This window comes from Stenella coeruleoalba (assembly GCF_951394435.1).
Source record: "Stenella coeruleoalba genome assembly, chromosome: 4".
Classification (NCBI taxonomy): domain Eukaryota; kingdom Metazoa; phylum Chordata; class Mammalia; order Artiodactyla; family Delphinidae; genus Stenella; species Stenella coeruleoalba.
Window position 1 is genome coordinate 102,055,471 of NC_137149.1, and position 22,964 is coordinate 102,078,434.

Sequence of the window (22,964 nt, forward strand, 5' to 3'; positions counted from 1 at the left end):
GCCCAAGACCTTTAGTTACATTTTTGAAATTTTATCTTATCCACATCAGTGAGGCTTTTGTCTTTCGATACAGTCGAATATCTAAAAAGGCAATATAGAATAATAATCTGAAGGCTATTTTCCCAGATCACCACTTCTCAGAAGGATGAAGGATTATTACGCCGATGGGATCAGGAAGCTGTGCAGGATAGAGAACTTCCCATTTAACTTCCCACAAAGTGAGGCCAAACCTCTCAGCCCTCTTCAACTAGGGGATCTCTAAAGTTTTCTTCTGGACTAAAAGTTCTAAAGGTCTATGACACCTCCTTCTTGCTCACCAGTGGAGGCGATGTCCTGCCAAGGAAGATGTGTGAAGGAGTTAAGAAAAGGTTCCACGGTCACGAGAGACAAGGAAAAGAATTGTGTTCCATGACTGGTTTCTAATTGCCATCATGTTTACCGATTGCCTTGGCTGGCCAAATGTGAGGAAAACAGTCTTGAGAACAATCCAGAATAGGATCTAGTTAGATTTCCATGAAAAAAAAAGCCTACATGCCATTCCAACATCATTGCCACACCTGCCATGGAGTTAGACATGTGAAAGACCCAGCCGTTAAAACTTCACAGTGCTAACTGCTTCCACAGAGGAGAGAAAGAGAGGAAGCTGGAAGCTACCTCACACCTCGGGTTCAGGGCGCAGCTGTGGGCTCACTCTGACTAGAAGAGTACTGTGGAAGCAGGCTTGGCCACACCACTGAGCAAGAAGTTGGATGGTTCCAGAAGCCTATGTGTGTGGGTGAGTCACCCTTCCCTCCCATGAAGTTGTTTGAACGAAGCCAGAGTGGGTGCTGTCTTGCTGCCAAATTGATGCAGATCCCTAGAACCAAACTTCCAGATGAGCCACTTAAACTCATCAGACCCCACAGCTTCTCCAACTTGGGTCAATTACACGCGGAGTTAGGAAGGTCTGGAGCCATAGCTAAGAGGCTGGGCTCTGTGGCATTGCTTTAGTCTGCACTCACCCCTCCCCATCCCACCCCCAAACAAGACCATACATCTTCCACTTCCATAGTGTATTGATCTGTGCAAAACAAGGCATCATTTCCCAGGGCAATTTGCTGGGTGATTTTTGAAGATTTTTGTTAAACCACCTTGACACTCATGTTTGCAAAACTAAGTATAGGATTTCCAGTAAGTAGACTTGATTTTGGAGCCTGGTCCTCCCACTGACTTCAAGTGGGAGTAGAGGTACTTTCATCGTATTATCTTGGCTTCTAACGCTGGCTGAAAACCAGAGAATTATAAACTAATTTGAAGAACCTAGAATGGTCTGCCTGCAAGCAGGAGTGTAAGGTCTTGCAGTTTGGCACAGTTTTAATCATGGCTTACATTTCCTGAATAATAATAGTAATAAGAATTAGAAAGGAATTTCAGAAATCTTTCTAAAGTCAAACCTCCGGGCTACTTTGTTCCCAGTCTTCCTGTTTAGATGGAGACGACGGGCATCTCTGAGAAGATTCTGTGCCCCAGGAGAAGCTGGCTTTCGCTAGCCCAGGCTGGCCCCGAGGATGAAGTCTCCGCAGGACTGCTTCTCACTTCCAGCGGGAGCAGCGCAGAACTCCATCCACCGCGGGGCGAGCTGACTCGTCCATCGCGGAATGGGTGCAGTCGGCGGCTCCCAGCCGCCCTCCCCAAACCCCACTGACTAACCCCGCTCCACTCGGCCCCCTTTACCCCGCCCCGCCTCAGTCCGGGGGATTTCCCAGGCATCCCAAAGATTGAATTTCCTGCCGGGAGGGAGAGAGTGCAGATAAAAGGGATGCGGAGGACCCGAAGAAGTCACGGTGCTCTAGAGCTTCAAATCCCACCCCTTCTCCCTCCTGAACCCCTCTCGCTGAGTCTCTTCGCCACTATGAGACTCCTGTCCAGCCACGCCGCCCGCATCCCCGGCCCTTCGGGCTCACTGTGCTTGCTGCTCGCGCTGCTGCTGCTGACGCCGCCAGGGCCCCTCGCCAGCGGTGAGAGCTCACAGCCAGCCGGACGCACCGGGCAGGCGGAGTGGCCCCGCCTGCCAGGCGGCCGCGACGCCCTGGGCGTGGGGAAATGTCCAGGTCGGACTGGCTGGGGAAGAGATCTCCCAGCAACCTGCCCATAACCGTGTCTCTCTTTCTACCCCAGCGGGTCCTGTCGCGGTCATAGTGAGAGAGCTGCGTTGCATGTGCTTAACCACCACACCGGGGATTCATCCCAAAATGGTCAGTAATCTGAAGGTGATCGCCTCAGGACCGCAGTGCTCCAAGGTGGAAGTGGTGTAAGTCCTCCTGCGCGGCGCTGTCCACTGTGACCTTGGCAAGAGGGATGTCTCCCCAGCCCTGACTTCAGCCCCCGCAGCTCATGGGCGCATCCTCCTTTTCTCTCTGCAGAGCCACCTTGAAGAACAAAAAGGAAGTCTGTCTGGACCCAGACGCTCCTCTGATCAAGAAGGTCATCCAGAAAATGTTGGACAGGTACCTGTCACCTTGATCTTTTTGATTTCTGAATGTCTCTTGGAGTGCGGACTTCTCAAAGTCCTTATTCTCCTCGTGGGATTTGGCAACCACATTCCAGACCACGCTTAGAAAAAAAAAAAGGATGTTCGGGAGAAGGGGCGAAAGTTGTTCTAGAATGTCCTGGGAAAACCCTTATCACAAATGTCATGTGTAATTGCCTAGGAGGTTACACAGAACTCACCGCTGAGATGTATTTGTTGTTGTTGTTGTTACTAGAGATCTTGAGCCCACCCTTTGCTTTTTATTGATCCTCAACTGTGTTTTGAAAACAAGTTGGGGTAGACAGGTGTGTGGAAATTTGGTTATACTGATGTCATTCTTTTCCCAACAGTGGAAACAAGAAAAATTAAGAGAAAGGACTGTGCATTGGAAAAATTGCCCAGTTCTTCAGCAGAAGAGTTTTCTGGGGATCTCTGGACCCAGTGAAGACAAGAAGCAAGGGCTAATTTTCTCCAGTGAGTTAGGTTTCTGTATGAATTCCCCACTATAAGAGAGAGATGAGAGGAGGGAAACTATGTTTGTCCCTGCAGCTTTCTGCTCAGTTTATGGCGTGTTTAGCGTGGTATCTCCTGCTCCTTATTTGCTGTTATTTTATCTGCTATGCTACTGAAATCTTTGGCAATTAACTAAATTGTGAATCAGGAATCATTGGTTGTTAATCTTTCAAGGTGACTATTGTATTTCTACAATATAGTTCTTATAGTGCTATGGAAAAAGCTGTGTCTTTAATGTGTGAATGATATTTCATTAGAATGCTGTATACGGAGATAAACTGTTATTCTCACCCTTTCATGAAATAGGAACTACTTTAGTATTGTTTCTTGAGGAATATGTTAGAGAATTTTCTTACTCTTGACCCTGGTTAGCTAGTTAAGTTACATTGCATTAGAAATCTGGATATATTATATAGTTATCTGTGTGGAATATATTTCCTTATTTAGAATTCCTAAATGTATGAGTTCTAAGGACTAATATATTCTTTTCCTATACATTTAGATATTCGATGTCTTCCTAGTATGGCATAATGTCATGACTTACTCATTAAACTTTTGATTTTTATGGTATTTATTACCCAGTTTATTAGGAGTATTATATCTATAGTATTATATTTCTAAGTATATGTTTTGGATTGATGAAGAAGCTAGGAACTAGGTAAATTCCTTATTTCTAGTTTTTATAAAAATACATCCTTTTAGTTTCTTAAAAGTAAAGACACATTGTAAAGCAATTATACTCCAATAAAGATGTTAAAAAAAAGAAAGAGTAAAGGCAAACTTAACAATGATTTATACTTTGAAAGTTCTGAAAACATATTTGAGCTCTTTGAATATAAACTCATCATGCAGTTAAAAAAAAAAAATGCACTGCCCTGCTAAGATTTGCAGATGCTTATACTATATCTTTTAAAGGTTTTGACCATTTTGTTACAAAGAATTACATATGGATCACATTTACTATGTTAAAATTGCACTTGTTAAATGTGGTCTCAATGGTTTATGGTACTTCCTTTGTCCTCTGGGAAAAACAATAAAAGATTTTAAAAATTTACTGAAGTTCTTTCTTGTACGCGGGCCTCTCACTGTTGTGGCCTCTCCGTTGCGGAGCACAGGCTCCGGATGCGCAGGCTCAGCGGCCATGGCTCACGGGCCCAGCCGCTCCGCGGCATGTGGGATCTTCCCGGACCGGGGCACGAACCGGTGTCCCCTGCACCGGCAGGCGGACTCTCAATCACTGCACCACCAGGGAAGCCCAAGTTCTTTCTTCTTTATTGTACTGTTACAAAAATGTCATTCCTCTTTAATTCTACATTATTGTAAAAATTAACCACTCTCCTCTTTGGCTAGCAGAGAGGACCCTCATTTCCCAATGTCCTTGCATTAGTTCAACCTATTTCCAAGCTCACTCTCCTTCCAGTTCCTCATTCACAGCACCAACAATGTCTGGGTTCTTTAGAAAACACAAATAGATAAGCCTTCCTTACCTTAAATCCTTTACTGCTGCCTGTTTCCTAGACATGAAATACAAGTTACAAAGTATGACAAATTAAGTTCTGTTTCATGACTCCTGATTATTACTTCAACTGCATTTTCCCCTAGCATCTTTGCAGTCAAGAATTCAGTTCCCTTACAGGGCAAGTTCTTTCCAGGTCCAGGCCTTTGCATTTGGTAGGGCCTCTACCGGGAAGGCCCTTCCCATTTTCTGTCTATAGGAGGAAGCTTATTCATCCTTCAGAGCTCAGTTCAATCAACACCTCCCTCATGAAGTTTTCCTTGGCATTCCCAGCAGAACTCGTGGTTTCCATTTTGATGTTCCCATAGTATCTTCTAAATATCTGAATTTATGTGAATAGCCAACATTGCATTACTTTTACTTGCTTATAAGGGTTTTTACCCTGCTCTACTTAGAGTTCTCCCAGAGCATCTGCCATATTTCGTTCATCTCCGCATCCCCAATACCTGATACAGATTAACTTTAATGAATTAATAAATTTTCCTGAAATCAGGTTGTCAGATAGTGCCCTAAAATCAGTCACCTGGCTCATGGTAGGTGCTGAATAAAGTTTAATTCCTTTACCCTCTTTTCTCTTTCTTGCCTACAAGCAATCCAACAAGAGCTTTGGTATGTGCAGTCCCTTCAGCCTATAACACTGACCCCTCACTTTCACCTGACTAACTCCCGTCCTTCCTTCAAGGCCAGTTTACATGTCACTCATGGCCTCTCTGACCCTTCCTCCCACTAGATTAAAGTCCCTTTTATATCCTGTCATAGAATTTTGTTCTTTCCCTTCACAGCATTTTGTCACCAACATGACTGTAGAGCCTATAGAGACTATGTACATGTGGTCATTTATTTAGTGTCTGTTCCACCTTCACTGTAAGCTCCATGAGGGCAGGGCTATGTTTATGATGTTCACCTCAGTTCCTAGGACAGTCCTAGCACATAGTATGTGCTTTAAAAGATAAGTGATCTAAACAATTCCCACTGTCTCTCTGGTATTAAAATACCAATTTCATGGGAATAGCTCATTCTGAGGAAGAGCAAGAAAACAAAAGGAAAGAGACTAATCCAATTAGTATACATACATGCATCCCCCGATTGGATTAATTGTTATATATGCTTATATTAACATGTATTTGTATTTATTAATATATGCTAATATATTATTAACATATCTATATCTAACCTAAGCTATTCTATATCTTTTCATCTCTTTCCATATATATCAAATATCAATTAGATTAATAAATGTTCTATTATTACACATTAATATATCTACGTAATAGAGAAAGAATGTATGTGTGAGAGAAACAGAGATACAAAGATATGAAAAAACCTAGAGTAGATTCAAAGAGATGAGTTTGCTGACAATTTTTTCAACAATATAAAAAATCATAAAATACCTCAAATTAAAAAAAAAATTTTAAACTTCTATGGTACTTTATTGCTCTCTCAAATAGCATTTTTTCCCTTTGAACCCATAAGTTATACACTAATCCTAAAAAAACAAACCAGTTACTATAAATGTTTGAATTATAAATTTCAGTGTTTTAAACAATCCCTGATTTATTGTATGAGCCCCAAAATACTCATTGAGTAAGTGCCTGATAATAACAAATGAAAGCGTATTAAATGCCTTTGGGATGGACAAAACATGTGAAGAAATAAACATTACTGATTACTTCTTTATCATAATTCAAAATGTCTGTTTTTCCCAGAAGCAAGATTAGTAAGTTTAGTTTGTTTATAGATCATAGAATAAGACCTTACTGTAATATTCTTGAAATCGTATTTGTCATGCTCGTGTCATAATTGGCTGTTCTACAAATAAAATAGATCACAGTATATTACCAAAGTATAACCTATACAAGAACCTCAGTGACAGCTACTACTCACCAATCCTGCTGTTACTATTGATCCTGCGAGTAGCAAACTCAAAGACTAACATATCCGAGGGAAATTAATCTAATGAACATCTTCTAAGGATATACCTTCTATTTTCCTCCTCTAAATTCCTAAATACTATATTCACTCTGTTATCCCTCTGAAATTCATTCTCATATATGAAATCACTGGGAATTGAACAAACGCTCAGCTAAAATTTACTCTATGCTTCTCCCCCAATTCAAACAATTTTCAATGTGCAATCGATGCCCTTCATTCTACCAGACTTTCTTGTTTGCCTCCGGGTGTGACACATTTACATAATCCTTCAGTTCCTGAAGATATGACAGGATCTATGATAAAATATGACTAGTGGCTTTGTTTTTCTATCATAGTTTTAATCCTTGCATGAGGAAAAGAGTTGCTGTGGGTAATTCTCAGGTTGTTCATAACTTCAAAAGTCCTTCCTGGATGTTACAAATTGAGAAATTTACCAGACAGAGGAAGAGCCTGGGGATTTCGATTTGCCTCCCTGACTACTAAGAACCATCAGTGCACATGATTCTGATTTTGGCTGATGGTCCTCAGTGGCTTTTAGTCAGCAAAATTAATATTATATTCCCGACAAAGATTGTTCATACTTCAAATATGTAAAGTGAAATAATGACATAGCAAGACATAGAGTTTAGGTGTAAAACTTTGTTTCCACCAAGTCTAGAGTTCAATTTCTTAAATATTGAGAAATTGCAAGAACATCCCCTGCCCTCTGAAAAATCCGTGTTCTTAATGGATGTGTTTCCACTACCACATAAAAGTGTGATGATTATTTCGGACCCACCTCTTGGGTTGAACAAAGAGAAAAATAGTTGATTTGATTCACTTCCAGCAAGAGAGGCCAGTGATAGTTCTTTGTAGTTTGTGGTGAAGTGCGAGTCAAAGCAGTTGCATTTCAAGTCTAGTTTTGAGTATTTTTAGCTACGTGACTTTGGCAATTTATTTAGCCTCTCCATCCCTCAGTTTTCTCATCTGTAAGAGCAGTACAATAATATCTATCTCTCAGGCAATAAAGACTAACCTGGAACAAAGTAGTTTCTTGATAAATGTTAGTTCCTTTCTCAAGCCTCCTAATTCAAGCTCCTCTTTAAATGAGAAAACTGAGGGTTCAATCATTTGAGCACCCTTAATTTTTCTCATATGTATTACCATTCTTTATACCTATGTGTGAATGATTAATTTTTAGTGCTTCTAAGAAATCTTTTTTTTTCCACCAGTCTTTTTCAGGAAGCTTCTGGAAACAATGCATTCATATTCTCTATATATTTTCTGTCAGTTATGTGGCAACAATATAAAGATGTATGATGTATTTCCCTTCTTATAAACATTAATCCATCAAATATCGGTATGTCAGACATTTATTGGTAATCTTGTTTCATACTGGACCTCGTGCAGGATCCTTATGATACGGCGATTACAAAGATGAGAAGCTTTCAACCTAAGGTAAGGTCTTTTGGCAGCAAATACACTCAAAGTTTTCTCTGACAAAGCTTTTCTTGAAAGCTGAATGAAAAGGAACTAGATATTTTGAGAGAGAGAGGGAGACAGCAATAGTGTCTTAGGTGGCATTGCCTAGAATCAAACTCTGAGAGGAGATTTGCATGCAGGAAATTTGAGGAATGCTCTAAAAATTAACATCTGTCAGGAAGTAAGCAAGCAGCAGTGGGCAAAGGAAGAGCTGCTGTGTGACAGAAGATTCGGGTGGCCCTGTGAGAAGCTCTGGAGCTGGCCTGGCTTTGCAGAGTTATTCTGAATTTTGGCAAGGAGGCAGACCTCTGAATCTGCCCATTGACCAGCCATTAGATGTGGGCTACCCCTGGGGAGTGGGCATAGCTTTGGGTGAGACAGCGCCCTCAGGCGGTGAGCTATGCCCAGGGGGGACGTTTGTTCTGCGTGATCTGCTGCCATCTTTCCCAGCAAAGGAAGAAAGCTGTGGTGCACCCTCCAGAGGATCCTGAAAGGGCATCCTGGAGGTGCATCATGGTTTCTGGGGCTGGGGAGGGGCGAGGAGGGGAGGAGAGGGACAGAGCAGGAGGAGGAGAAGAAAGGAAACGGGATGGGAAGGGAGGAGGGAGGAAGGCTCTTGTCTTTCATTGTCTTTTTCTCTCTTTCCTACTCTCCTCTTCCTTCTCTCTCTCTCTTTCTCTCTCTCCTGCTCCCTTCCTTCCTCCTTCTTCATTTATTCATGACAAATGTAACGATACTACTTAAAAGAGGAGGACGAACAGGAGGACCAAGGTGTCCCAGCAAAAATCTCAGCCAGTAGCCAGCACGAAACACCTCCCACGTGAAAGAGGCCAGTTTGGACTTTTCAGCCATTCCAGTTGCCCTCTGACCACACCAACTCAAGTGAGCTCAGGCAAGATGAAAACAGAAGAACCCCTCATTAGCACACAGAGTTATCAGAAATTACAAACCTTTGCCGTAAGCCACTAAGTTTGGAGATGGCTTGTTATGCAGTAAAAGAGGATCAGAAAAGGATGGTCAGGCATCTGATGTTCAACAAATAGTAACAATCAATATAATTAAAATAAAAATCCTCAGGCTTGCACAACTTTGCATTGTTCCTGTATAACGGCACCCAGGAAGATATTTCCCCATCAGCTCTTTCACCTTCCCCCCTCTCCCTCCACTCCCCACACCATGCCTCACCCCTGGATAAGATACAGCCTCAATTATATTAGTGCCAGAGTATTTGAGGTCTGGATCATTCTTGGGCACTCAGAGTTATACAGAAGACATATTAGATTTCAGCACTTATAGGAAAGCTTTTGTTGGCTAGTATTTCAATTTATTGATTAAAGCGCTTTAACAAACTGACCCTCCATTTTATCATCTCTAGGATCTTCTGTACCCATTGGGTTTTTTTGTTGTTGTTTTAACATCTTTATTGGAGTATAATGGCTTTACAATGGTGTGTTAGTTTCTGCTTTATAACAAAGTGAATCAGTTATACATATACATATATCCCCAAATCCTCTCCCTCTTGCATCTCCCTCCCACCCTCCCTCTCCTAACCCTCTAGGTGGTCACAAAGCACCGAGCTGATCTCCCTGTGCTACGCGGCTGCTTCCCAGTAGCTATCTGTTTTACATTTGGTAGTGTATATATGTCCATGCCACTCTCTCGTTGCATCCCAGCTTACCCTTCCCCCTTCCCGTGTCCTCAAGCCCATTCTCTACATCTGTATCTTTATTCCTGTCCTGCCCCTAGTGTACCGGTTGTTTTATTACTAATTTGTAGGCAGTGGCTTATCCCCTTCATATTTAGGAGATGTCAGTTCAAAACATTCTAATTAATGCAGAATTAATATATGTTTTAATTTTAAAGGCTAATGTTCCTCCAGTGTCTCTAGATATTTTCTTTTGAAATAGCTAACAGATAAGTTCTGTTCTGAGTCTTAGAAAACTTGCTAGTTTCCTGAATGACACTGCTATTTATAAGACAATGACTTAAAGGAAAAAGAGATAAAGTAACTTACCACAAAAAAAAAAAACCCAGGGTGACAAAGTAAGAGTCATAAAAAGCTGTCAAGTTATTTTTAAACCCAAGAGCCTCTGACACTAATTTTCTAGCATTCTCTGAAGTAATAACTTTGCATAAAGTAACTTCTTTTGCTTGAATAACTGATTTTAAAATATTTTTTACCCATTTCTGTATAGTCAGGTTATTCAAGTCAGTATTATGTTTCTCTTCATGGAAAGCCAAGAAAATCATGCATGTGACAGTAATAGCAGTTAGCAATAGTAGTAGTAGTAATAGCAAATTAGTATTTATATCCCATTGCTTTGCACAAATATTTGAGATCTCACTTTTAAAAAAGAAGTAGTTAAATGACTAAGTCACACAGCAAAGAGACTTTGTAATGCCTGGCACATAGTAGATACTTAATACATATTGAAGAAATGAAAACTGGCAAAACGTTATTTACCTCACACGCTAATAGGCTTGTGAAATTTTAGTGACTCAAGAAATGTGTTAATACTTCCTCACAAACCTTGCTGTCGATGTGTCTTTTGTGACAAAATACACTTGTTGATTAAGACAATGAGTTGATGATCCTGTGCTACATGCCTACCTCTTTCCTGGTATCAACTAAGTCAAGTAGCATCTTTAGCTCAGAAGACTTCCATATAGTTTCCCCAAAAGGATTAGGAACTTTTGACTAATCTTAGTAAGTGAACCAGGAAGGAAATGTGGATAGTGTTTGTATGGGGGTCGGGGAGGGGGAAGCGTACATTGAAACTCACAGATATAGTAAACAGTACGTGTTGCAGAGAGGAGAGGTGGGATGGACAGGAAAAGAATGATACGATGAATAATGCCAAAAAACTTTATATCTTGCTGTGGAAATGGTTTTGAGCTTATGGTTGAATACAAACATATCTGATTTGTGAATCAGCAATAGTTTAATCACAATAATGGGGAAAGGCTATACCATCATCACTCAGGAAGAACCAGAAGGAAGTTTGCTCTCCTGATTCTATTTCCTGTTGAAATTCTTTCTATAATTCACTTCACATGGTCACTCTTAGAAGGATACTAAGTTTTTTCAGCTTAAGATTTTCCTTAAGCTTACCTACTAGACTATGAATTTTGGGGTTGGGAGAGGTGGAAAATCAGGTTAATTTAATATGTTCTACTGCTAGACTGTAAGTTATAAGAAGAAAACAAATGGGCTGGAGAAAAATATGGAATACATTGTAAAACAGGAAATAAGAACTTCAGTAGGCATAGTCAGTAACTGCTAAACAACAGGAGAAATTGGCTTAAAATTTTTTACAAGTTGGAAATCATTTACTGCAGTCATTCTTTTGATAAAAAGTAATCTTATACATTTAATATTTTAAGAGTTTCTTCTAAAATTTTGAAGGTATAAATAAATAAGAAAAAAAGAAAATGGGAAGTTTGAATATTGTGTAAGATTTGGACATAGTTGTAAGAGGAAGACAACCTGTGTCTGGGGCCTCATCCTTTTTGCCCAGCCTTCCAAAGCACCTTTTTATACCACAGGTACTTTGGGCCATGTGAAGTCTAATTTGAGAATTGTGACTGATTAGAAATGAAAACGAAACTTTCCTTTAGTGATACATATTCACTGATTTATTCACTAACACTGTTTAGCTAAGACCTGCTGTATATTGTGTTACCTTACACATTATAGGATACATGAGGCCTTCAAAGAAACCTTGGACATGCCTCTGTATTCAAAAGTGTAGAGGGGGGTTCTGTGCCCATGAGTCTAGACGTTCAGATTGTCTAACCATTGTACTACTTGTGCATTTCAGTTAATATTGCTGTGCATTAAAGAATAAACAAGTCCTAATGCCCCAAATATATTAAAAGTAGAGGTAGTAAAATAATCCCTTTATAAATGCTCTTCTGTTGTTTTTTAGGAAGGGTTGTGTCTTCTGGGAGTGTCTATGTTAATCCACTTCTTAGAGCTAGATGTAGTCCTGTACTTAGTCGTTGAAATGCTGGTGGAAGGGTAAGAGGAAGGGTGAAAGGAAGGGCTCTTGGCTAATATCTCCATGTCTAGAAGACAGTTTTAGGTTATAACCATAGGCTATATGTGCAGTTTTGTAAAATACCTATGTTTATTGTGGACAAGGTTCATTCTTTACTTTGCAACATCTAAGATTTTTAGATGATCAGAGGTGACGATGTAGGATAAAAAGTAGAGCTAGTGGGCTTCCCCGGTGGCGCAGTGGTTGAGAGTCCGCCTGCCGATGCAGGGTACATGGGTTCGTGCCCCGGTCCGGGAAGATCCCACACGCCACGGAGCGGCTAGGCCCGTGAGCCATGGCCGCTGAACCTGCGCGTCCGGAGCCTGTGCTCCGCAACAGAAGAGGCCACAACAGTGAGAGGCCCGCATACCGCAAAAAAAAAAAAAAAAAAAATAGAGCTAGTGAATTAACCAATTTGTAAATATCTTTGTTATAATTGATTTTTTAAAAAAGCAGCACCTTGGATATGGAATGGTTAAACTGTCTCAGAAATATACGTCAGGACTCTTTCATTAGGTTGGCAGAAGAGGGGCAGAAGGAAGTATAAAGGGAGGGATGTATGTGGATGTGTTCATATTTATATTTTGATGATAACCATTGATGCGTGTGCATCTCTTGGCTGTGCTATAGGAATATATTGTTAAGTGAGTCAATGGAAACATACCTTCTTGCTAATACTTTAATTGTTTAGATCAGATAATGAGTCCTCTTAGAAGCATTACGCGTTGTGTACTCTGTTGTGTTATGTCTCATTTTGAATTTAACATTAAGGGAATGTAGTATTTTAATCATAAGTCTGCCAATATCTGTCTAAAGGCCTGTTGCCATTTTTGTCTTTTATGAAATTTTTATTGCCAAGAAAGGCAGGATTATATTTTTTTCCTTCCAGATTGACTTGCTGTAGTGTATTCTTGGTTATAAAAATACTCATATAGCTGTGGGACTTTGAAATGGTAAATGTTCGTGATGTGGGAAAAAGCATGATACATAACTGTAAAATCTGAATTACATAAATTCAGATACATGGATGCTTAGTTGTGTAGATACACAAATGAGATTTAGAAGGATGCATCAAACAGTAAACTGCTTGTGATTATGGACGACTGATTTTTGCTTCTTGTGTTTTTCGGTTTCCTATTATGCACATGTTAACTTTTAAGAAATAAACGTTATTTTAAAAACCTTAAAAAAAAAGTGTACAGTCCTGTTGAGGAAGCAGGTCTCATAGATGGGGCAGAGATCCAGACAATAGCATATGCAAGCCAGTATGTGATGTGCAGGTCTATCTCTGCATAGCTGCGGGGCTTTGTCGTGTGGGGTTTGAGATCAAGACCCTTAATTGGTGTCTGAGACTTGAGGAATAAAGATGTTACTGCAGTTCATATAAAAGTTCAAAAATGGAAACACCTTCAAGGTCACCAATGGGACAGAAGTTGAACAACAAGAGCCCATGCTATAGAATGTTATGCAGACGTTGAAAAGAATGGGGAAAAGTGACACTGAGGTAGCATGCAAGGATGCTGAAGACATATTTTTGAAGGACAAAAGCTATATAATAATCCCATTTATATTTAAAAAATCTATGTCTACCTCTCTCTATGTTTATCTCTATGTATTGGGTTGGCCAAAAAGTTACCCAATATTATGTGTGTGGCTCTATGTATATGTATATGTGTATATAGAAATGTAGAGAGAATAGAAAACTAGTGCCAAATTGTTACCGGTGGTTACCATAGGAGACCGGGAATGTGGAGTAATGATGAAGAGGAACTTGCATGCTTTATCCCACATGCATCTGCAGGTTATGAATCTTTTACAGTGAATTGTATTATACATTTCTCAGCTAGATTAATAATAAAAAATAAAGCTGCTGGGTCTTGTTTTCTAGTGTATACTCAGATGATAGAAAAAAGTAGTTTATTTTATAACAGAAAGGAGGATGAGTTTGCTTCTAGTTTCTGGATAAAATTACAAAAGATGATATATTTGGAAGACAGAAAGAAGCCCATAAACTAATATGCAAAGTGAGACTTTGATGGTAATTGGCTCCTATTTTATCCACATACTCCAAACGAATCCCAATACTTATCAACGACCAAGATAGGAACATCTGCTTTCCTTGGCAACCGGAAAGGGAAGTTAACTCTCTGTTTTGAGGGCCGCGTACTTATGCTTTCAGATACACCTAAAGTTTCTATAAGGCCTCTAAATTGCATTATAGGAAAGGCAGGGCATATTACATAATTATACAAAGAAAATATGTGTAATATTTCAGTCTAGTTCTTCCTAAGTACAGTATTAAATATGTGTAAGGGAGATGGATATTGAGAAGGGGGGAGTGAGAGTGTGCAGGGATGCTTAAAATGAAATTTAGCAGGAATTTGACTCGCCTGGCATTTATCTGGGTTGGGCACAACTTGACCACTCTTACACATATATTACCACACACCCTCACTTCCCCCATCCCTATCCTTTTTCTCCTTACTGGCCTTGAGGGAGTGTGTATAAAAGACAGCAGGAGACTGTGAAAGCGACTTAGCTGCAGACTCCCAGGCTAACAGCTCTAACTCAGTCTTTTCTGCCATGAGCCTCAGGGGCAGCACCACCTCCTCCTGTACCAGGGCCATCCCACTTCCTGTCCTGCAGGTGTTGCTGCCGATGTCACTGCTCCTGACCACGCTGGTTCCCTCCACCACTGGAGAACGTAAGAGAAACTTAGGGAAAGCTGAAGGTGGAGTCTCTGTTTCCCTGCACCTGAGGCTGCTTCTGCTGCAGCTGTATCTGGGGGATGGACTGTCCTGGTGCTCCTGGGACTAGAGAAAGGCATTATATGAATAACTGTAAATGGAGGCGATGCACTCATGTGCCAGGAATTCTGCTAGGGTACTTTACTAAAGGTTTACCGATCAGACTCGCAATGGCCTTGTGAGAGAGGTACCCATCAATAGGGAAGATCCTTGAGATAATCATGACCTCTCATAGAATCGCACCTTCTACCCTAGCTAAAAGTATGGATAGAAGGCTGTACATTGAACTTCGCTGCTCATGTGTGAAGACCACCTCTGCCATTCATCCCAGTAACATCCAAGGTTTGGAAGTGATCAGGGCAGGACCCCACTGCACCAAAGTCGAAGTAATGTAAGTCTCTGCTTCTGCAGTATCGCCTCACTAGGGAAGCCCTTCACCTCCGTCCCTACCGACACTGTTGGATCCCTTCTGATAGTGTGCCAGGATGCTCTCGGATAATTCTATTCTCTCTTGCAGAGCAATGTTGAAGAATGGGAAGGAAATCTGTCTGGACCCAGAAGCTACCAGAATCAAGAAAATAGTCCAGAAAATATTGGCAGATGGTGGGTCAGCTGCTTAATGTTTTTGCTTTCTGTCAAACGATTTTATCTCCCAAGAAGGATAAAAGTTTGAGGTCTTGGCTTTCTAGAGTTCTTATTTATCCAGGATACCGAGTCATACCGTATGAAGCTTTGGATGTGTTTTCCGTTCTGTCGCAAAAAGTCACATTTTGTTCTGAGATGGCTGATTAATAGATGACTGAGAGAAAATGAAAGTAAGCATGGCTAGGGTGTAAGATAGGCTCAAGGATGCATTGTACAACAGGGGGAATAGAGCCAATATTTTGTAATAACTGTAAATGGAAAGTAACTTTAAAAATTTTAAAGTTAATAAAAAAAGAAAGTAAGCAAGGCTAGTTTCAAAATACATGGTTTACTCCCCAACTCTTGGCTAAATGTGGTACTGTGTTTTGCATTTCCTCTTTAAAAATTTCTTTCCAAATACAGCCATGTTAACTTATCTTGCTCCTCTGTACTCTTAGACTAGATGTGCCCATGATGATTCCATAATGGTCAGTGATATTAGGAACCACACAGGGCCCAGCATGGAACACTTGCTCAATAAATGTTTATTAATATATTTAGGTGCTTTATATATTAATAGTGTTTTTCATTGTCTTAGTCTTAGGATGTCTTGTTTCAAAACATTCTCTGAAAGATTTTTCTAATGTTTATTTTAGCCTTCAAATCCTAAAAATAAAGCTGTAGCATGTGAATCTTGTAAGCAGTGGTTATTGACTTTAAAGTGGATATATTTAATACCAGTAGAGCAAAAAATATGTGATGGTATATGATATCATATATATTTTTAATAATCTATGATAGTATTTTCAATAATAATAATAACAACACAGATTCTACTTGGTGTTGAATGTTTTACCTTGACATGTTTGTACGTATTTGCATTTACTAAATATCTAGATGGTAACCATTTCAGTATGAGAATCAGCCTTGCAAATAAACACGATAGAGAATTTAAGCTTTACCAGGCTACTAACTGTTAGTTTACAATCAACAGAACTTTCTTTAATGTCTAATCTCTTTCATTTACACCCACGCTATTCTTAAAGAAATATTAATATAAAATCAAATTCATTATTGCTTTGTTGTCATATATTATTACTTTTAACAGAATTATTAGGGAAAAAAGACTTATGTTTTTATTTTTTTAAACTTTGGTATTTAACAATATGGCCAACAAAAGTCACTAGCTGATGATACGTGCTATTTTTAATGTACTATAGTAATAGCTAAACTTTATTAATAACTATTAATATTATGAGTTATATTAATAATAAGATTAATATTCCAGACAAAATAATTGTTCTGCATGCATTACAATTAAATAATTGTAAAGAATTTAATAATTCTTACAAGATAGCTAGGATCTGGTTAAGAGCACGTCCTCTAAAGAGAGGGTAACTTAGTCCACCACTTGCCAGCTGTGTAAATTTGGGCAGGTTGCATAACCTCTCTGTGCCTAAGTTTCTTCATCTCTAAAATGGCATAATAATATTGCTTATCTCATAGAGTTGATGTGAAATTAACAGTTAATAAATTCAAAGTGCTGAAGATAATGAATGTCACACAATAACCCATATGTCAATGTTAGTTAGTATTTATTATTATTACCATTAGTGTTATAGGGAAGAAAAACGAAGTTCAAAGAGATTAGGAAATTTGCCTCAGAATCAGATAACTAAGTAGGTGACAGAGTGGCAATTTGAAACTATGCTCTTAACCACATACCATATCACTTTGCTTGATTTTTCTTTCTCTAATTAAGAGATTACATTATATATCACATAATGTTATTGACACGGAAAATAGGACTTGATACATAAATAGCATACTGCACATACTATGATGGTTATAGGAGAAGATATCAGTTCATCTATCCCAAACTGCACATGGACCTTGGGGAGCACTCATGTATTAAGCACATAGTTCACAATCTCTGCATTATTAGGTTTCCTTTTATTTTCTCCTCACTATTACAGGTTTAATGCCTTAGACGCTTTCTCTACAAAATAAATACTTTTATTAAGTAATAGTTAACAAATAACATACACGAATAAACATGTAATAAGTAAAGCAGTAAATGGTGACTGCAGTCGTGGTGATCAGTTTTTCTCCAATAATTTAAAATAGCTCAGCATCTCGTTCATTTCTCTAGTGGTTTCCTACTGAAATCCAACAGGGCCACCTCTTGAGACATGACACCGTTTTTACACTAGGCTAATACCTCCGGCATAATGCATATGTCTCTTACTTTTGTGTGCGCATATTGAATTATTCTATTTAGATGCAGAGAAAGAATGAATGAATTGTCACTACTCCCTGGGTTCCTTTATACTGCAAATATTGAAATCTGTGGGGTAAGGTTGTACAAATCCAGTATGTTGCCCATCCATACGCCAAACCACCCCTCCTGTCCATTCCCTCTGGGCTAACCCAATTTGGGATCTCAAGTTTCAGTTCCATACACATGTATGACTTATACATGCTGTACCAGCCATTGCACGGATGCTGGATATTCAAAGACTGTAAGTCACAGAGACTTGCCATTGAAGAGAGTACTGTCTGGTGGGAGAGGCAGACAGGCTGACAAATAATCACGACCACAAGTTCATATAGAGGTACGCTCCAACTACACAAAGAAACAGACACATGAACACGTCAAAGCCTCATCGTTCTCATTTTCAACATTTATCATCTTCACTAGTGTAGTACTTTATACTGAGTTCCTGCCAGGGAGCTAGAATAGCGATAGACAGTACTATATCTCACCACACGGGGCTTTCCATTTAGGAAGAGAAACCATTTTAAACACATTTAGATATATATGCATGTGTGTGTGTATGTCATATATTTGTGTTTGTATGAGCTGTGAGACATAGGAGAAGCAGTGGGTGTTACAAGACAACAACAGGGAAAACAAGTAGCTTTAGCTGTCGGGGAAGGCCCCTGTGGGGAGGTGATATTTAAGCAGACACCAGAAATATGAGTAGAACTAGCCAGCTGAAAAGACAGGTGGTGGGAGAGTAAGAGAAAGCACATTCCAGGCCCAGGAACTAAATTCCATATCCCTGCAGAAATCTGGTCCTGCTGAGCATTAAAAGGTCTGCTAGGGCTTCCCTGGTGGCGCAGTGGTTGGGGGTCCGCCTGCCAATGCAGGGGACACGGGTTCGTGGCCCGGTCCGGGAAGATCCCACATGCCGCGGAGTGGCTGGGCCCGTGAGCCATGGCCGCTGAGCCTGCCGGTCCGGAGCCTGTGCTCCGCAGTGGGAGAGGCCGCAGCGGTGAGAGGCCCGCGTACCGAAAAAAAAAAAAAAAAAAAAAAAGAGGTCTGCTAGTTCCATGCAGTGGGCTCCTGAGGCCCCTCACCACTGTTAATCAGTGTGACAGGGAGCCTCTGGCTTTGAGATGAGGGCGTGCTTTGCCCTGATCAAGAGCCAAAGTCATTCTTTTTCAGGGAAGGGAAGATGGTCTATATTGATCTCTGGACCTTTTCTGTGCAGGATTCTGTTGCATCTTTTACACACTCAACTCCCAGGTGCTCTGTGTCCTCCCGAGAGCTTCACTACTCCCGCCAACGGTGCAGCCCATCTCACCCTGTCACTTGTACCGGCCAGGTGGCAGCAGGCACTGGGAGATATGGCCTGAAAACTCTCCTTGACCTCTCTTCTTCCTGAGCAGAATGGAGAAACATCCAGGTAGCAATCTCTATAGAAAGCGTGCATCCAAACATTACCGTTACAATTTTTCTCAGAATAAGAGGATAGATGAGGCTAACTGAGCTTGCTTCCTGGAGTATATTGGACGATGGTTGGTAGAGCCAGGTGGATCCCATTCAAGAGACTGAGGAAACTTTCCACATTCACGTGAAATTTGGAACCAAGTCATCAACTGGAGACCAAATTCAACTCTTTAGTAGCAGAAAACAATGACAAACGGCACATCTGGAAGAAACGCACCTGCCAAGCTCACTCAGTGGTAATCAACAAGAAAGGCAGAAGTGAAGGAGCAGTTCTTTTTTTTTTTTTTTAACGTCTTTGTTGGAGTATAATTGCTTTACAGTGGTGTGTTAGTTTCTGCTTTGTAACAAAGTGAGTCAGCTATACATATACATATATCCCCATATCCCCTCCCTCTTGCGTCTCCCTCCCTCCCACCCTCCCTATCCCACCCCTCTAGGTGGTCACAAAGCACCGAGCTGATCTCCCTGTGCTATGTGGCTGCTTCCCACTAGCTATTTTACATTTGGTAGTGTATATATGTCCATGCCTCTCTCTCACTTTGTCACAGCTTACCCTTCCCGCTCCCCATATCCTCCAGTCCATTCTCTAGTGGATCTGGGTCTTTATTCCCGTCTTACCCCTAGGTTCTTCATGACCTTTTTTTTTTCTTTCTTACATTCCTTGTATATGTGTTAGCATACGGTATTTGTTCTTGATGAGGCAATTGAGGGTTGAGAAGGAAACAAACTTTCCTGCTGTACCAACTGCAACACGGTGACTACAGAGAACTCTACTGTTGCACATAACCAAGAAAACATACATTTTTACAAGGTTAAAGTACCGTTTCTAACTGCACAAATGTGCATATATTATATGAATTCAGGGTGGCGGTTGGATCCTGCTACCAGCTCCCAGCAAGACTGCTGATCCCCGGCTTCTTTTCCTTTTGCCCTAATCTTGGCTGCACAGTGCCCAACTCTGCAGAAGTGTCTCAGCTTCCGCACCGCAGTTCTCCATCCTCAACCCCAGGCTTCCGACGAAGTCGACCCACCGCGGGTATAAAACGGCCTGAGAGTCTCGGGAACCACCGGTCTGCGGAGCGCCAGCCCGGGCTGCCCCTGCGCTCTCGGCTCCTGCTGGCATCTCTGCGACATGAGCCTGGCAGCTGGCACCCGCGCCCCCGGCCCGCGGCCCAGCCCCGGGCTGCTGCTCCTACTAGCCGTCGCTCTCGCCCAAGGTAAGAGCTGAATGAAGCAGGGCCTGGGGGAGGTCGGGGGCGGTGGGGAGAGAGTGCTGGAACCCCCGGGGCTGGGGCGGAGTCTGTACCCGTCTCGGTTCCCAGCTGTGATTGACCGAGCGCGGCTAAGAGCGCAGGCGCTGTGCCACGTGCTGCCCGCTGCGCTCTACCACCTGGACAGTCAGACACTTTCTGAGGGAGGTCTGGTTTGTGGATGAGGAAGTGAAGGTCAGACGCCACGCCACGAGAAGATCCCTAAGGTACCTCTGGCTATTCACAGAGTCGTCACTCCCCACTGTCCCCGGCCCACCCGCAGCAGACTCTGAAGGTGGAGCTGGAGACCTGCGCTGCGTGTGTGTGAAGACCACCTCTGCGGTCCATCCCCGGAGCATCTCCAGCCTGGAGGTGATCGGGGCTGGACTCCACTGCCCCAGCCCCCAACTGATGTGAGTCCTTGCACTCGCTTCTTTCGTGCCCACCCTCTTCTCTCCCCTTCCCTACCGCCCCTCTCCACCCGCCTCCCGCCATCCTAATCCCAAATTCAAACCCAAGGACTGAAAGGCGCGCCTCTTCTTTCCCTGGCAGAGCTACGCTTAAGGATGGGAGGAAAATTTGTCTGGACCCGCAGAATCCTCTGTCTAAGAAAATAATCAAGAAACTTTTGAAGAGTTAGCTCTTAAATCTGTACTTTTGAAGAGTCGGCTGCCTAAATCTGTACTTTTGCTATATAAAGTGTTTCTTCTTTTTTTTTTTCGTTTTCAATCTAACTGCGGAAAAATCATCTGATGATTTTATTATCCTTGAAATTCTACATAAACAAAATAAATGAAGTTGTGGTATAGTCAATATTTATTAATAGAGGAAAGAAATAATGTTGACATATCACAATTTCATATAAAGAAAAATCTCCAGAATTTTAAGCAAACATATATTGTGAAAGAAGGTTTGGTTTAATAAAGACTGGTTTTACTTGGTGTTGTATGTTGGCTGATATATATTTGCATATTTCCAGGATTGTATTACTTAATAACTACTTATTTACATAATAATGTCATGATTAGCTTTGCCAATAAATATTAATTGCACTTAAGTTTTCTGGGCTGCTTTTTTTAAAAAAAATAAGTAAATAAAGTAGACACTGCTTTTACCTCCTTAAGATTTATACTTTACCCCAGTATAGAAAATTAATAAAAATGAAACTAGAATTCTCTACTACTTAGTGGAAATATACGGATACTTTCCAGAGCATTACATTAAAATATTGTACTTTTTATTGATCCTTTGATAATGCTGACATTTAACAAAAATGAAATGATGAAAACGGTTCCTGTACTTATGTTACCGCCTGTAATAAATCCCACATTTGGCAAACTTACAGAATTGGTTCTTATTACATTCCATTTCTATACCGTGAGTTTTGCTCTAAGCATGAAAATGTCTTTAATAGACTTTTTCCTCAGTATTCTCGGGTTCAGTAAAACCTTATTTGCAGTTTACCACTGTTCCATGAATCTCTTAACACTGGAGATATTGAGATTGTGTGTTAAACAGCTGCGGAAATTAGGAGAGATACAGATTGTATTTTTGTTTATGCTTTAAGAAGACACTACTATACTTTAGGAAGAAAGGATGGCATTGAAAGTTGGGTGTGTTAGTTACTTTGCTTCTGTAACAAAGTACCACAAACTCAGTGACTTTAACAGCACAAATTTATTATCTCACAGTTCTAGACATCACAAGTCCAAAATGGGGCTTACAGGCTAATGTCAAGGTGTCCTCAGAGCTGCATTCCTTCTGGAGGTTCTAGGGGAGAATCTATGTCCTGTCTTTCTCAGCTTCTAGAGGCCACCTGCATTCTTCAGCTCCTGGTCCCTTCCTCTATCTTCAAACTACATCACTCCAACCTTTACTTTTGTTGTCACCTCTGACTCTTCTTCTTATACCCTGCCTGCCTCTTAAAAGGGGCCTGTGATTATGCTGTGCCCACTTGGATAATCCCACTATACCCACTTGGATAATCTAAAATAATCTTCCCATCTCAAGATCCTTTCACATTTGTGAAATCTTTTTTGCCATATAAGGTAACATTTTCACAAGGTTCTAGAGGTTAGGATATGGAAATCTTTATTCAGCCTAGAGGGCAAGAAGGCAGAATCTAGTTGAGGCAGGAGAAAGCTACAGACCTTTACCCATGAACCAAAGTCATTTCAACCTAAGGTGGCAATGTTTGTGTACAGGGAGGATTAGACTGCTAAGAGAAAATGGAGAATGTCCATTTCAGTCTCCTTGGGGTGGGAGAAAGGGAGGAAGCTTTGAGATAACAAACTACGTAAATAGACGCTATTTATAGAGGCTTATGAAGTGCAAGAGTATCATCTAAATTTTCACAACCACTTTGCACATCAGGTAACATTATTCCCATTGTAGAGTTGCAGTAACAGTCTCAGAAAGGTTAAGGCGTCTCCCAAGACCAGTTTGCTAGAGGGTGAGCAGATCAGTCTGACTTTCAACTCCCTGCTCTTGCCTTCATGTTGTTCTGCCTTTCACACAAGTTAGTGGCATGTTAGCTAGTTCTTCAGAGAGGAACTGACCCAAAAACCAGCTCTTGGAGGTGGTGTATGAATTTGCCAGGGGCAAAGGGAAGAATGAAACTGCCACAAGATGACAAA

General features: G+C 40.9%; 3 protein-coding genes across 3 annotated transcripts; all 3 read left to right on the top strand.

Moving 5' to 3' along the window:
* Positions 1-1,891: 1,891 nt before the first annotated feature.
* LOC307185925 (C-X-C motif chemokine 6) lies at positions 1,892-2,943 on the top strand (the record flags this gene model as incomplete). The annotated part of the gene is made up of 4 exons (XM_079920502.1): positions 1,892-1,997; positions 2,158-2,290; positions 2,403-2,486; positions 2,860-2,943. The coding sequence occupies 4 exons, from the start codon at positions 1,892-1,894 to the stop codon at positions 2,876-2,878; spliced, it is 342 nt and encodes a 113-aa protein (XP_079776628.1). The 3' UTR covers positions 2,879-2,943.
* An 11,611-nt stretch (positions 2,944-14,554) lies between these two features.
* PPBP (pro-platelet basic protein) lies at positions 14,555-15,338 on the top strand (the record flags this gene model as incomplete). Its single annotated transcript, XM_079920500.1, has 3 exons — positions 14,555-14,675; positions 14,974-15,109; positions 15,236-15,338. 3 exons carry the CDS (start codon positions 14,555-14,557, stop codon positions 15,336-15,338), a joined length of 360 nt encoding a protein of 119 aa, XP_079776626.1.
* A 4,585-nt stretch (positions 15,339-19,923) lies between these two features.
* LOC307185924 (platelet factor 4-like) lies at positions 19,924-21,379 on the top strand. The gene is made up of 3 exons (XM_079920501.1): positions 19,924-20,295; positions 20,576-20,741; positions 20,881-21,379. The coding sequence occupies exons 1-3, from the start codon at positions 20,211-20,213 to the stop codon at positions 20,966-20,968; spliced, it is 339 nt and encodes a 112-aa protein (XP_079776627.1). The 5' UTR covers positions 19,924-20,210; the 3' UTR covers positions 20,969-21,379.
* Positions 21,380-22,964: the final 1,585 nt, after the last annotated feature.

Coding starts and splice junctions, on each gene's coding strand:
- LOC307185924 (XM_079920501.1), top strand. CDS start 20,211: ATGAGCCTGGCAGCTGGCACCCGCGCCCCCGGCCCGCGGCCCAGCCCC. Junction 20,296..20,575: donor AGCCGTCGCTCTCGCCCAAG/GTAAGAGCTGAA, acceptor GGCTATTCACAG/AGTCGTCACTCCCCACTGTC. Junction 20,742..20,880: donor TGCCCCAGCCCCCAACTGAT/GTGAGTCCTTGC, acceptor TTTCCCTGGCAG/AGCTACGCTTAAGGATGGGA.